Here is a 15,909-nt window from a genome sequence, read left to right as displayed (position 1 = left end):
CTAACAAGTGGATCTGACTTGAACATGGGAAAATGCAGTAAAATATCTTATCATAACCACGCCCCTTGCTGTACACCTGCTGGGTGAGATATATGGTCTTAGTAACCGCCACATATGTTTATTTTTACACAGGCACTCTCCCGTCATTTTCGGATTTCCTCAACCGACCATTTGTGTATTTTTATTCAGGCACTTTTGGAGCGCCCCTTGTGTAGGTCCATCTGCCGATGCCGTCAGTGTTGATTTTTGGAAGATGGAGCAGCAACTTCAGCGTTGCAACTCCAGAATTTCATTTACGGCTTAATTATTTTTTTGTTTTAAACGTACAATGGCTTATACAAGACACAAAATGAAACAACGTGTTTATATACCAAGTTGAAAGGTAAATTCATCTTCATTTTTTGGTGGCGGAACGAGTCGACGATGAGCTAGCTTCTCTGTGTAAAATCCCCGTTAAGAGACACTCGTCGCCTAAACGATTTTGAAATTTCGTGTAAACTTTCTTCCGCTTTGGCTATGTGGGCTTGTTTTAAAAGAAATCAGATCAAAAGACAGTTTTAAGATAAACCGGTTCGAGAGTCGTCAGAATCAGAAAGCCTTTAATCGACCCACAATGGGGAAATTTGCATATAAACAGCTTGGTCGTTTTGATTTGGTGGAGAGGGAAGGGGTTTGTGACGTAATTACACTTGATCTTAATAATAATAATAATCATAACAATAATAATAATAATGCATTTCATTTCTAAGCACCTTTCAAAACTCTCATGGTCACTTGTTGTACTGTTACAGGATAAAGTTTTTCTGTGGGTGAGTAGTGGCAACCACATGCGCCAGCGTTCACTCAACCCCGAAGTAACTCAAATAGATAGTAAGCCAACTAGCTAATAGATAGCCAAGAGCTAGCCAGCTAGACAGCGAACAGCTAGCCAGATAGCTAAAGATTAGCTAATAAATAGCTAATAGATAGCCAATACCCAGCTAGCTTACAGCTAGCCAGCTATCTAATTGATAGCTAATAGATAGCCAACAGCTAGCCGACAGCTAGATAGCTAATAAATGGCTTATAGATAGCCTACAACTAGCCAGCTAAGAGCCATCCAGCTAGATTTGTGGTGTATCTCACACACACACACATAAAAAAACAGTCCCCCACCCAAGTTGGAATAAATGATGAAATGCTGATTTAAAGGACAACCGACACCACTTTTTTGTTTTTTAACTGACAGCAGAAAAACGTTTTATAGCATCTAAAATACCCAAAACACGCAGTATGATATTTTTAGTCAAATGCAAAACACCAATAAAAATGACGTAAAGTGTCCAAAATCTGCAAAAAATTGAGCTGCGAATTGGGCATTTTCAGAAAGTCCCGCCCCCAGTTCGTGACGTCACACCAAGACGTCTTGCATTGCTGGAGAATCAAAACAATGGCTTCAGATTTGGAGAAGATGCTTTCTTGTTACACATCCAGTTATGAATATGATTCAAATAGTTCTGAAGAGGAAAGCATACATGTTTGCAATTGATTAAAGAATTTATTCCATGCATTTTGAGGCAACATTGGGGGGGAAATCGATCACCAGAAAAGAGGCACAAAATGGCGACCTCCTGTGGCCACCTCCGTTTCCACAGGCTGATAAATTCTTTATATGGCGCTTGGACGCCCTCTTCTGGTGGCTTTTGGGTGCAACACGCGGTCCTCAGACCAGCCAAGTACAGCAAAATACATTGACGTGATGGAAGGACCGCTACAATGCGTCTTTTTTACGGTCGAGGGCGGTCCTTTAGTGACGTCACGTACGGACTCGTCACCAACTCAAAAACAAGACTTCCTGAATATTCAGCGCGAGTCTTAAAAGGTCAAATATAGCTCTATGCGGTGGAATCTTATTAAAATACGCTCAGTAGAAGTCATTTGAAGCCATTTTACAAATTATGGACACAACTTGTCCGGAGACGTCGGTTTTCCTTTAAAGTGTCCAAAAACGACTTCACATTGAAGCCGGAAGTGGCCAGTTTCAGAAGGTCCCGCCCCCTTGTTGGAGGTGTCAAGCCATCTTTTTGTCTCCGTAGGTCTGAAAAAAGCGCTGTCCGCCCGCCGCCGCCATGCCCCAGAAGAGCGTCCAGCAGACCAGCCACTACATGGAACTGGGGGGCTACCAGTACTGGCCGGTTCTGGTGCCCCGCGGGATCCGCCTGTACACCTACGAGCAGATCCCCGTCTACCTGCGCGACAACCCTTACATCACCGACGGCTACCGGGCCTACCTGCCCTCCAGGCTATGCATCAAAAGGTAGACATTGACGGGCGGCTGTCACTCACAGTCCATTTGTTGACGTTTCGTCGTCTCTCGGTCAGCCTTTTCGTCCTTTCTAACGAGACGGTGAACATCTGGACTCACCTGCTGGGCTTCCTGTTCTTCGTCTTCCTGGCCGTGTACCACATGGCGCAAGTCCTGCCGCAAATGGGGGTCTCGCGCGAGGACTACGTCATCTACTCTGTGGGACTTTTCTGCTTTCAGGTACACGGCCACCACTCCATTTTGGTTTTTATAATAATAATAATAATAATAATACATTTCATTTATAAGCACCTTTCAAAACTCTCAAGGTCACTCTACTGTCACGGGATTATTTTTTTTTTTCTGCGGGTGAGCGGCGGCAGCCACACGCGCCAGCGTTCACTCAACACGGAACTCAAATAGATAAAAAGCTAGCCAGCTAGCTAATAGATAGCCAATAGCCAGCGAGCTAAATAGCTAGCCAGATAGGTAGATGGCTAATAGATAGCCAGCCAGCTAGACAATATAGCTAGCTAAAGATCTTTTTAGCTAGCTTTTATAGCGCTATCTATCTATCTATCTATCTATCTATCTATCTATCTATCTATCTATCTATCTATCTATCTATCTATCTATCTATCTATCTATCTATCTATCTATAATAATAATAATCTTTTCCTTTCGCCTTTTCCCTTCAAGGGGTCGCCACAGCAAATCAGTGTAATAATAATATTAATAATAATATTAATAATAATAATAATAATAATAATAATAAATGTCATTTATAAGCACCTTTCAAAACTCTCAGTCACTTTACAGTCACAGGACATTTTTTTTCTGCGGGTGAGCAGCGGCAGCCACGCGCACCAGCGTTCACTCAACACGGAAGTAACTGAAATAGATAGAAAGCTAGCCAGCTAGCTAATTGATAGCCAATAGCCAGCAAGCTAGATAGCTATACAGATAGCCAGATAGCTATATAGCTCGCCAGCTAGACAATATAGCTAGCTAAAGATCTTTTTAGCTAGCTTTTGTCACGCTAGCTAGATATCTCTAGCTATAATCATAATAATAATAGTAATAATAATACATTTCATTTATAAGCGCCTTTCAAAAGTCACAAGGTCACTTTACAGTCACAGGATAAGTTTTTCTGTGGGTGAGCAGCGGCGGCCACATGCGCCAGCGTTCACTCAACCCCGAAGTAACTCAAATAGATAGAAAGCTAGCTAGATAGCTAATGGATAGCAAATAAATACCTAATAGATAGCCAGATAGCTAACAGCTAGCCAGTTAGACAGCTAATAGCTAGCGAGCTAATGGATAGCAAATAAATAGAGAATAGATAGCCTGATAGCCAACAGCTAGCCAGCTAACAGTCAGACAGCTAGACAGCTAATAGCTAGCCAGCTATGTATTTCTCTATGTATTTATTTAAGATTTTTTTTTTGCTGTGTCAAATTTAGAAACCATTTTTGCAATCACGTCATGCTATCGCTAAGCTAACTGTCGTATGTGGTCGCGCAGCTGTGTTTGCTGTGCTCGGCGGGCTATCACGTGTTCTGCTGCCACCGCTCGGAGAAGACCAGCCGGCGCTGGATGGCCTTGGACTACGCCGGCGTGTCGCTAGGCATTCTGGGATGCTACGTGCCCGCCGTCTTCTACGCTTTTTACTGCAATAACGTCAGGGCGGCCATTTTGGATGTCTTCCCCTCAAACTAAGATGGCCAACTGTGACTTTTTTGATTGATGTCTTGACTTTTTCTGGTTCTCAGTACTGGCGTCAGGTGTACCTGGTGTCGGTTCTGGCCATGATCCTGGCCGTGTTCCTGGCGCACATCCACCCCAACTTCCTGAGCAAGCAATGGCGCCGCCCTCGCTGGTTGGCCTTCTGCGCGTTGGCGTCCGGCGGCCTGCTGCTCGTCGCGCACTGGATCTGGGACGCCGGCGGCTTCTCCTCGGAGCTCGTGCAGGTTAGCCCATGCTTGCTTTCACTAACCCCACCTCCCTTTTACCCGCCTGAATACAGTGATACCTCAGCTGACGAATTTAATTGATTCCCAGAAAGTGTGTGTAAGGCGAAAAGTGTGTATTCCAAACCTTAATTTCCTATAGAAAACCATTAAAATGAGAATAATCCGTTCCCAGGTCCCCAAAAACATAATTTTCTACTAAGCGGTCACCGTTGCTGGCTACTTAGCTAGCTACCTATTTGCTATCTATTAGCTGTCTAAATAGCTAGCTGGCTAGATAGCTAGCTAACTTGATCTATTTGTGTTATTCCCGGTTGAACGGGGTCACCGTTGCTGGCGACCTAGCTGGCTATCTATTTGCTATCTATTAGCTGTCTAACGAGCTAGCTAGCCATCTATTAGTCATCCATTAGCTAGCTAGCTAACTTGATCTATTTGAGTTATTCCCGGTTGAATGGGGTCACCGTTGCCGGCTACCTTGCTGCCGATCTATTTGCTATCTATTGACTGTCTAACTAGCTAGCTAGCTATGTATTAGTCATCCATTAGCGAGCTAGCTAACTTGATCTATTTGATTTATTCCCGGTGAACGGTGTCACCGTTGCTGGCTACCTAGCTAGCAATCTATTTGCTATCTAAGTAGCTAGCTTCTTATCTATTAGTCATCCATTAGCTAGCTAGCTAACTTGATCTATTTGAGTTATTCCCGGTTGAACGGGGTCACCGTTGCTGGCTATCTAGCTGGCTATCTATTTGATATCTATTAGTTGCCTAACTAGCTAGCTATCTATTAGTCATCCATTAGCCAGCTAACTTGATCTATTTGAGTTATTCCCGGTTGAACGGTGTCATTGTTGCTGGCTACCTAGCTAGCTCTTTATTTGCTATCTATAAGCTGTCTAACTAACTAGCTACCTATTAGTTATCTATTAGCTAGCGAGCTAACTTGATCTATTTGAGTTATTCCCGGTTGAGTGAAAGCTGGCGCGTGTGGCTGCCGCTGCTCACCCACAGAAAACCTTTTTTCTGTGACTGTAAAGTCACCTTGAGAGTTTTGGAAGGCGCTTAGAAATTAAATCTATTTATATTATTATTATAAATAAGCCTTAAAACTACACAAAATATACCTTATTTTTTGTATAATAAATGTGCTATTGTATTATAATTAAAGAAATAAACTGTACTGTATAATAAAGTGGTTTTATTGACCTTTATGATGGACGTTGATGGCGTGATGGAATGGAGTGGTCGCTTTCATCAGCATGAAACACTTGATGAGGAACGTAGCCTTCTTCTTCCACCATCTTTATGGTCAGAACTGGCTGCCTCACCATGACGAATGACACTATGAATCCCTGTACGACGCTTAAAGCTCTCTGGGAACGGATTATTCTCATTTTAATGGTTTCCTATGGGAAACTACTGTTTGGAATACACACTTTTCGCCTTACACACACTTTCTGGGAACCAATTAAGTTTGTAAGCCAAGGTATCACCATATTCTTTGGTCCCTCACCAGGCGTTCACCCCCCGCGTGCTGGTCATGTACTTGATGGCGGCGGCGGCGCTGCTTTTCTACGTCTCCAAAGTGCCCGAACGCTACTTCCCAGGGCAGCTGAACTACGTGGGCTCCAGCCACCAGTTGTGGCACGTGCTGCTCCTGCTTATGTTCTACTGGTGGCACCAGTCGTCTTGTTTCATCATGGCTTACAGACACAGCCAGCCGTGTCCCGGCGAGCTCGCTAACGACGACGCGCACTCGTAGCCGATGACAAAGTCCACCGCGGGGCGCTCGAAATTCCACCGTAAGTCTCCAAACTGGACCGTCCCACCAAGTGCTCGAGCACCGTTTTTGATGAGATGAGATAAACTAGCTAGCTATTAGCTATAGAGCTGTCTAGGTGGCTAGCTGTCTAGCTAGCTATTTGTTGGCTATCTATTAGCTGGCTAGTTAGCTTTCTATCTATTAACTTCCGGGTTGAGTGAACGCTGGCGCGTGTGGCTGCCGCTTCTCACCCGCAGAAAAAACGATCCTGTGACTGTAAAGTCACCTTGAGAGTTTTGAAAGGCACTTATAAATGAAATGTATTATTTATTTTTATTATTATTATGATTATTAAACTTTGAAAACAATTCATGGTTAGGCTTCCTGTTCCATCATAAATGATAACAGTCGAGCTAGCTATGAAGCTACCTATATGCTATTTGTTAGTTATCTATTAGCTAGCTATTAGATGGCTATTAGCTGGCTGACTAGCTATCTAGCTGGCTAGCCATTAGCAGTCTATACTGTGTTAGCTATCTATTATCTAGCTAGCTATCCACTGTGTTAGCGATCTATTAGCTAGCTAGCTTCCTATTTATTTGAATTACTTCTGGGTTGAGTGAACGCTGGCCCGTGTGGCTGCCGCTGCTCACCCACAGAAGAACATAGCTGTGACTGTAAAGTAACCTTGAGAGTTTTGAAAGGCTCTTAGAAATGAAATGTTATTATTATTATGATTATTATGCTAAGGTGCATTTTCTTTATCTTCATCCAGCGTGCGCGGCTGCTGCTTCAAATCTTCGTGGACTCATCACGTCACTCGACACGCGTCTTCCTCGTATGGACTTTGCTGACAACGCGACTAAAAGATAAGTTTGCGTTGTGTTTTTATGTTTGAAAGGAAGCAAAAAAAAAATACATTGGTGAATGAGAAGTGCAAATGTGTCTTGGTTAGCCAAAAAAAAAACTGAGCGGATGGGGGCACAAAAAGTGAACACTGGAGGTCAAGAAAGGAAGTGACGATGAAGCTAGCATGAAGTTAGCATTTTTTTTTTTGTCATCTTCTCGTCGAATTTTTGTAGCTTTGCTAACTCGGTGGAGATTTTTTTCAGGCGGTCATTTTGGTCTTGGAAGGTTTGAGAGGTGCAAACTAACAATGCAAAGTATACACTGTCTAGCTATCCATCTAGCTAGCTATCTCGCTATCTTTCTAGCTGTCTAGCTAGGTAGCTATCTTTCTCGCTATCTTGCTATCTATCTTGCTAGCTTTGTAGCTATCTTGCTATCTTTCTAGCAGTCTAGCTAGCTATCTTTCTGGCTATCTTGCTATCTTTCTAGCTAGCTTTCTAGCAGTCTAGCTAGCTATCTTTCTAGCTATATTGCTATCTTTCTAGCTAGCTTTCTAGCAGTCCAGCTAGCTATCTTTCTGGCTATCTTGCTATCTTTCTAGCTATATTGCTATTTTTCTAGCTATCTTGCTATCTTTCTAGCTATCTTGCTATCGTTCTAGCTGTCTTGCTATCTTTCTATCTGTATTGGTATCTTTCTAGCTATCTATATAGCTAGCTTTCTAGCTAACTAATAGCTATCTTTCTAGCTAACTACCTAGCTATCTTTCTAGCTTAATAGCTATCTTTCTAGCTAGCTTTATAGCTAACTACCTAGCTATCTTTCTAGCTATCTAGCTCGCTTTCTAGCTATCTTTCTGGCTAGCTACCTGGCTTGCATTCTTAATCATTTCAGGCCGTTTTTTGTGTGCGATATTATATCGTGTGAGCTAAAAGAGTTGTGACGTGCAATAAAAAGAAATAAAATCAGTCACATTTGTGAAATATATTTGAACTCAAGCTTTTTTTTCCCCCATACAAAATTGAAAAGAAAAAAAACCACACATCAGCCTAAAAAAAATATCAGATTGCGTGTTACCATCAAAAGAGAGCACTTGGGAGGAAATGTGTCTAAATTAAAAATAATAATAATAATAAAATGAAAACAAAAAAATGACATGACCACAGTTCACAGAGTCAACAAGATGAGTTAGAACACACCCCAAAAAACAAACAATCCCTTTTAGTGACATGCATAGAAAGGAGAAGGGCTCAAATCCAAGTGGTGAACAAAGTTTTCCCCGAGGTGCTTTGCAACAAAACCCTCAAATAAAAAAAAATGCTGGTAAGGCTTATCGGTGGCAAAACGACGTCCTGTGGTACCTTGCCTTACTTGAAATTAGCCCAAGGGTGAGCGCACACACGACGGGTACCTTTGCGACTCAAAAGTTTATTTCTTTAATTATAATACCAGAACACATTTATTTACCTAAAATATGGTACATTGTGTGTAGTTTTAAGGCGTATTTAGTTGAAAATGATGTTTTATGTGGATCTGGGAATGGATTATTCTCATTTTAATGGTTTCCTATGGGAAATTAATGTTTGGAACACACACTTTCTGGGAACCAATTAAGTTCATAAGCCAAGGTGTATCACTGTATTGGCTAGCTAGCAAACTTTCTACCTATTTGAGTTATTCAACTATGTAGCTAACTATGAGTTATCTATTAGCTATCTATTAACTAGCTCGCTAACTTTCTACCTATTTGAGTTATTCAACTTTCTAGCTTACTATATGAGTTATCTATTAGCTATCTAGCTAACTTTCTATCTATTTGACTTACTTCTGGGTTGAGTGAACGCTGGCGCGCGTGGCTGCCACTTCTCACCCACAGAAAAACGTATCCGGTGACCGTAAAGTGACCTTGAGAGTTTTGAAAGGCGCTTGGAAATGAAATGGATTATTATTATTATTATTAAAAGTGAACCAAAATGGCTTCTGACTACAAAATAATTCGGGGGTGGGCGGGGTTTACTCATAAGTCAAGGTACCACTGTTTTCCAGGTAACATCCGACTTACGACCAGCCCGACTTACGACCAACTCGACTTACGACCACGACCTCCAGACCCTATTTTTAAAATGTTAATTCTACGCCTGGAACCGCAACGCGCTAGCAAGCCGGCAACGCGTACAACAATTTTAGCCAGCCAGCCAAGCATGTCACGCTCGCACAGCAATCGACCGTGTGATGGCACCAAAGGACGGGGGGGGTTTGCCAGTCATTTAGCCTCCGAGTCTCTATTCAACATTTTGAATACTTACGACCATTTTGACTTACGACTGTTTCATCGGAACGGAACTCGGTCGTAAGTCGGATGTTACCTGTATATAGTCCCCCCCCCCCCCCCCCCAAAAAAAAAAAAAAAAAAAAAAAAAAAAAAAAAAAAACAAAACAAAGTGTGCAGAACAGTCATGAGAGAAATCACAGTTTTGGAGAAGAAGGTCGTTTCAAAACAGCGAAAACAAAAACGATATGCTAACTCCAAAGTCCCGCTAACGGGGTGTCGGCACTTTTTCTAGCCCCGCCCATTCAGGGGCTCAGGAAGACTTAATCAGAGTTTTTTTGGGGGGGGGGTGGGGGGTATTTAGAAATCACAGTTTGCTGTGTTGCCATTGGTTTGTGAGCATACAAAAAAGAACTTCGGGGGGGCAAAATTAATGCTGTGCTACTTTATTTGAAAAAAAACCAGATTAATTAAAATAAATAAATGAGTATTAAAAGAACAAAAGTATTACAGAATATTGCCCCCCCCCCCAAAAAAAAAAAAAAAGTTTTTAGGCAGCCAAATAGATGTAATTGTGGATCATGTCGAATTTCTGCTTGATCCACAAAATGGCGGCGTACGAGCCCCTGCTTGGACACCATCTTGTTTTTTTTGGGGGGAGGGGGGTTAGATTTTTTTGTTTAATTTCAAATGAGTATTAAAGAATATTGCCCCCCCCCCAAAAATGTTTTTAGACAGCCAAATAGATGTAATTGTGGATCATGTCGAATTTCTGCTTGATCCACAAAATGGCGGCGGACGAGCCTCTGCTTGGCCACCATCTTGTTTTTTTTTGTCTTTTTTTGGGGGGAGGGGTATAGATTTTTTTATTTAATTTTAAATGAGTATTAAAGAACACTGCTCCCCCACCCAAACACTGCTCCCCCACCCAAAAAAAAGTTTTTAGAAAGTCAAATAGATGTGGCAATTGTGGATCATGTCGAATTGCTGCTTGATCCACAAAATGGCGGCTTGACGACCATCTTGTTTTTGTAGCACAAAGGGTTAAGTCATTGGATGACTTAAAATGTCCGACGCGGACTCTTCCGGGCTCCAGCAAGGCGGTTGGTCGGTCATGAAAGAAGACGTTTACGCGTCCGTCACTGCTTGGACGGAAAGGGGGCGGCGCCAAAGGGGTCCAGTTCCAGCGTCTGCTGCCGAGATCCGGCGGGGGAGGGGACCGCCGCGTCGGCGAAAGGCGCCGCCCCGAAATCGTCGGTGGCGTTGCCGTCCCCGCCGCAAAAAGGCTCGTAGCCCCCACCCTGCGGGTGGAAGGGTTTGGCCCCGAAAGGGTCGAGAAGGTCGTCCTTTGGGATTTGCCCGCCGCCGTCCACGCCGATGTTCTCTTTGGAGTCGCCCAAGAACTCGTTGCTGCTCTGCGAGTCTCGCCGGCCCGTTTTCTTGTGCCTGCGCAGCCGCTCGGGGGTTCGGAAGGCGGCTTTGGCGCTTTTCCTGCAGCCCGCGGGGGTCCCGTGGGGCCTGGCTTTGCGCTGGCGTAACGTCAGCTTGTGACGCCGCCGCGGCGACTCGTCGGCGGACGGCGGGAAGACGTCTTCGGCGCCGCTCGGAAAGGGCTCCGAACCGAAGGCGTCCGCCGGACCCTCGGCGGGCGGCGTCTTGGAGAGGTTCCGTCCGAACGGCGCTTTGGTGAACACGTCGAAATCCTCGGCCGGCGAGCGTCGGGGGCCGGCGAAATGGAAGGGGACGGCGCCAAAGACGTCCACCGGAAGCCTCGTGGCGTCCCCTGGCTCGGTCTTCACCTTGTCCTCCGAGTCCAAAGTGGGCTTGTCGTCGTCCTCGCCGTCTTCTTCCGACTCCATCAAGAGCGGTCGCTGGCCCAGATTCTCCGGTTCGGTGTCCTCGCCCTGTTCGCTGGCCGGGCCTTCGTCCTCGTCTTCGTCCTCGCTGCTTTTGGGCGAAGGGGGGTCGGACTCAAAGTCGCTGTCCGAGTCGGCGCCTCGCACGGCCGACTTTTGCTCCTCGGACGTCGACGGCGGCGACGCAGAAAGGGCAACGATGCATTCGGGTGTCGTCGGATTGCTCGCCGTCATGTCGGAACCTGTCCGGGTGACACGATGGTTCAAGTTGGGGAAAAGGAACGGACGGCCAGGTATGCTAAGGCGGTTTTAGCGTGAAAAAACAATCATGTATAGTAAGGCATTTTTAGCGCAAAATAACTACAATGTAAAGTAAGGCGTTTTTAGCCGAAAAAAACGACCATGTATAGTCAGTACTTTTTTGCTGAAAAAAGAACCCCCACCATGTATAGTCAGCCGTTTTTAGCACGAAAAACGGCCATGTATAGTAAGGCGTTTTTAGTACAAAAAACTACAATGTATAGTAAGGTGTTTTTAGCCGAAAAAAACGACCATGTATAATAAGGCGTTTTTAGTCGGAAAAAACGACCATGTATAGTAAGGCGTTTTTTGTGCGAAAAACGACCATGTATAGTAAGGCGTTTTTAGCGTGAAAAAAAACGACCATGTAAAGTAAGGCGTTTTTAGCCGAAAAAAACGACCATGTATAGTAAGGCGTTTTTAGCCGAAAAAAACGACCATGTATAGTAAGGCGTTTTTTGTGCGAAAAACGACCATGTATATATAGTAAGCCGTTTTTAGCGTGAAAAAAACGACCATGTAAAGTAAGGCGTCTTTAGCCGAAAAAAATGACCATGTATAGTAAGGCGTTTTTCGTGCGAAAAATGACCATGTATAGTAAGGCGTTTTTTGTGCGAAAAACGACCATGTATAGTAAGGCGTTTTTAGCGTGAAAAAAAACGACCATGTAAAGTAAGGCGTTTTTAGCCGAAAAAAACGACCATGTATAGTAAGGCGTTTTTAGCCGAAAAAAACGACCATGTATAGTAAGGCGTTTTTTGTGCGAAAAACGACCATGTATATATAGTAAGCCGTTTTTAGCGTGAAAAAAACGACCATGTAAAGTAAGGCGTCTTTAGCCGAAAAAAATGACCATGTATAGTAAGGCGTTTTTCGTGCGAAAAATGACCATGTATAGTAAGGCGTTTTTCGTGCGAAAAACGGCCATGTATAGTAAGGCGTTTTTAGCGTGAAAAAAAACGACCATGTAAAGTAAGGCGTTTTTAGCCGAAAAAAACGACCATGTATAGTAAGGCGTTTTTAGCCGAAAAAAACGACCATGTATAGTAAGGCGTTTTTTGTGCGAAAAACGACCATGTATATATAGTAAGCCGTTTTTAGCGTGAAAAAAACGACCATGTAAAGTAAGGCGTTTTTAGCCGAAAAAAACGACCATGTATAGTAAGGCGTTTTTTGTGCGAAAAACGACCATGTATAGTAAGGCGTTTTTAGCCGAAAAAAATGACCATGTATGGTAAGGCGTTTTTCGCCGAAAAAAACGACCATGTATAGTAAGGCGTTTTTTGTGCGAAAAACGACCATGTATATATAGTAAGCCGTTTTTAGCGTGAAAAAAACGACCATGTAAAGTAAGGCGTCTTTTGCCGAAAAAAATGACCATGTATAGTAAGGCGTTTTTCGTGCGAAAAATGACCATGTATAGTAAGGCGTTTTTCGTGCGAAAAACGACCATGTATAGTAAGCCGTTTTTAGCGTGAAAAAAAACGACCATGTAAAGTAAGGTGTTTTTAGCCGAAAAAAACGACCATGTATAGTAAGGTGTTTTTTGTGCGAAAAACGACCATGTATAGTAAGGCGTCTTTAGCCGAAAAAAATGACCATGTATAGTAAGGCGTTTTTAGCGTGAAAAAAAACGACCATGTAAAGTAAGGCGTTTTTAGCCGAAAAAAACGACCATGTATAGTAAGGCGTTTTTAGCCGAAAAAAACGACCATGTATAGTAAGGCGTTTTTTGTGCGAAAAACGACCATGTATATATAGTAAGCCGTTTTTAGCGTGAAAAAAACGACCATGTAAAGTAAGGCGTCTTTAGCCGAAAAAAATGACCATGTATAGTAAGGCGTTTTTCGTGCGAAAAATGACCATGTATAGTAAGGCGTTTTTCGTGCGAAAAACGACCATGTATAGTAAGGCGTTTTTAGCGTGAAAAAAAACGACCATGTAAAGTAAGGCGTTTTTAGCCGAAAAAAACGACCATGTATAGTAAGGTGTTTTTTGTGCGAAAAACGACCATGTATAGTAAGGCGTTTTTCGTGTGAAAAACGACCATGTATAGCAAGGCGTCTTTAGCCGAAAAAAATGACCATGTATAGTAAGGCGTTTTTCACGCGAAAAAACCACCATGTATAGTAAGGCGTTTTTAGTCGGAAAAAAACAACCTTGAATAGTACAGTGTTTTTGTATTGTATTTTTGTATAGTAAAGCATTTTCAGTGCAAAAAAAATACTATGTATAGTAAGGTGTTTTCAAGTCAGATATATGGGGATGTAGCTCAGTGGTAGAGCGCATGCTTCGCATGTATGAGGTCCTGGGTTCAATCCCCGGCATCTCCACGTGGGATTTTTACAAATGTACTCATAGTGGGACTATTAAAGGTTGTATGATTCGAATTCTTCTTGAGAAACCACCATGTAGAGTAAGGCGTTTTTAGCCAAAAAGAACGACCATGTATAGGAAGGCGTTTTTAGCCGAAAAAAACGACCATGTATAGTAAGGCGTTTTTAGCGGAAAAAAACGACCATGTATGGTAAGGCGTTTTTAGCCGAAAAAAAACGACCATGTATAGTAAGGCGTTTTTCGTGCGAAAAACGACCATGTATAGTAAGGCGTTTTTCACGCGAAAAAACGACCATGTATAGTAAGGCGTTTTTCGTGCGAAAAACGACCATGTATAGTAAGGCGTTTTTAGCCGAAAAAAAATGACCATGTATAGTAAGGCGTTTTTCGTGCGAAAAACAACCATGTATAGTAAGGCGTTTTTCACGCGAAAAAACTACCATGTATAGTAAGGCGTTTTTCGTGCGAAAAACGACCATGTATAGTAAGGCGTTTTTAGCCGAAAAAAATGACCATGTATGGTAAGGCGTTTTTAGCCGAAAAAAACCACCATGGAGAGTAAGGCGTTTTTCGCGCGAAAAAACGACCACATATAGTAAGGCGTTTTTAGCCGAAAAAAAAAAAAAAAACGACCATGTATAGTAAGGCGTTTTTCGTGCGAAAAACGACCATGTATAGTAAGGCGTTTTTAGCCGAAAAAAATGACCATGTATGGTAAGGCGTTTTTAGCCGGAAAAAAACGACCATGTATAGTAAGGCGTTTTTAGCCGAAAAAAATGACCTTGTATATTAAGGCGTTTTTAGTCGAAAAAACGACGACCATGTATAGTAAGGCGTTTTTAGCCGAAAAAAACGACCATGTATAGTAAGGCGTTTTTCGTGCGAAAAACGTCCATGTATAGTAAGGCGTTTTTAGCCGAAAAAAATGACCATGTATGGTAAGGCGTTTTTAGCCGAAAAAAACGACCATATATAGTAAGGCGTTTTTTTAGCCGAAAAAAACGACCTTGTATATTAAGGCGTTTTTAGTCGAAAAAACGACGACCATGTATAGTAAGGCGTTTTTAGCCGAAAAAAACGACCATGTATAGTAAGGCGTTTTTCGCCGAAAAAAATGACCATGTATAGTAAGGCGTTTTTCACGCGAAAAAACGACCATGTATAGTAAGGCGTTTTTAGCCGAAAAAAATGACCATGTATAGTAAGGCGTTTTTCACGCGAAAAAACGACCATGTATAGTAAGGCGTTTTTAGCCGAAAAAAACTACCGTGTATAGTAAGGCATTTTTCGTGCGAAAAACGACCATGTATAGTAAGGCGTTTTTCGTGCGAAAAAAATGACCATGTATGGTAAGGCGTTTTTAGCCGGAAAAAAACGACCACGTATAGTAAGGCGTCTTTAGCCGAAAAAAATGACCATGTATAGTAAGCCGTTTTTCACGCGAAAAAACGACCATGTTAGTAAGGCGTTTTTAGCCAAAAAAAAACTACCATGTATAGTAAGGCGTTTTTCGTGCGAAAAACAACCATGTATAGTAAGGCGTTTTTAGCCGAAAAAAACGACCATGTATAGTAAGGCGTTTTTCGTGCGAAAAACCACCATGTAGTATAGTAAGCCGTTTTAAGCCGAAAAAAACGACCATGTATAGTAAGGCATTTTTCGCGCGAAAAAACGACCATGTATAGTAAGGCGTTTTTAGCCGAAAAAAACGACCATGTATAGTAAGGCATTTTTCGCGCGAAAAACAACCATGTATAGTAAGGCGTTTTTAGCCGAAAAAAACGACCATGTATAGTAAGGCATTTTTCGCGCGAAAAAACGACCATGTAAAGTAAGGCGTTTTTAGCGGAAAAAAACGACCATGTATAGTAAGGCGTTTTTCACGCGAAAACACGACCATGTATAGTAAGGCGTTTTTAGCCGAAAAAAAACGACCATGTATAGTAAGGCGTTTTTAGCGGAAAAAAACGACCATGTATAGTAAGGCGTTTTTCACGCGAAAATACGACCATGTATAGTAAGGCGTTTTTAGCCGAAAAAAACGACCATGTATAGTAAGGCGTTTTTCGTGCGAAAAACGACCATGTATAGGAAGGCGTTTTTAGCCGAAAAAAAATGACCATGTATGGTAAGGCGTTTTTAGCCGAAAAAAACGACCATGTATAGTAAGGCGTTTTTAGCCGAAAAAAAACGACCATGTATAGTAAGGCGTTTTTCGTGCGAAAAACAACCATGTATAGTAAGGCGTTTTTCACGCGAAAAAACGACCATGTATA

General features: G+C 42.5%; 2 protein-coding genes and 1 non-coding gene across 5 annotated transcripts in view; 2 read left to right on the top strand and 1 right to left on the bottom strand.

Moving 5' to 3' along the window:
* Positions 1-219: 219 nt before the first annotated feature.
* Positions 220-6,922, top strand: paqr3a (progestin and adipoQ receptor family member IIIa). The gene is made up of 7 exons (XM_088993481.1): positions 220-382; positions 2,076-2,296; positions 2,362-2,524; positions 3,812-3,967; positions 4,060-4,257; positions 5,777-6,062; positions 6,798-6,922. Exons 2-6 carry the CDS (start codon positions 2,109-2,111, stop codon positions 6,020-6,022), a joined length of 951 nt encoding a protein of 316 aa, XP_088849607.1. The 5' UTR covers positions 220-382; positions 2,076-2,108; the 3' UTR covers positions 6,023-6,062; positions 6,798-6,922.
* Positions 6,923-7,840: 918 nt separating this feature from the next.
* Positions 7,841-15,909, bottom strand: part of bmp2k (BMP2 inducible kinase) — a 34,875-nt gene continuing 26,806 nt past the window's right edge. For 2 of the 3 annotated variants that reach the window (XM_088993479.1, XM_088993480.1), the window contains one exon: positions 7,841-11,238. In XM_088993479.1, coding sequence (XP_088849605.1) covers positions 10,280-11,238 — 959 coding nt within the window. In that variant the 3' untranslated portion in view covers positions 7,841-10,279. The remainder of the gene's footprint in view (positions 11,239-15,909) is intronic. The other variant, XR_016114619.1, reaches the window with a different exon arrangement.
* trnaa-cgc (transfer RNA alanine (anticodon CGC)) lies at positions 13,558-13,629 on the top strand. The gene has a single exon. It is a non-coding gene; the product is annotated as a tRNA-Ala (tRNA).

Source organism: Hippocampus bargibanti, linkage group LG04, assembly GCF_051943395.1.
Source record: "Hippocampus bargibanti isolate YZ-2025 linkage group LG04, ASM5194339v1, whole genome shotgun sequence".
NCBI lineage: Eukaryota > Metazoa > Chordata > Actinopteri > Syngnathiformes > Syngnathidae > Hippocampus > Hippocampus bargibanti.
Note: the sequence above shows the minus strand (reverse complement) of the source record. Positions and strands in the feature narration are given on the sequence as shown.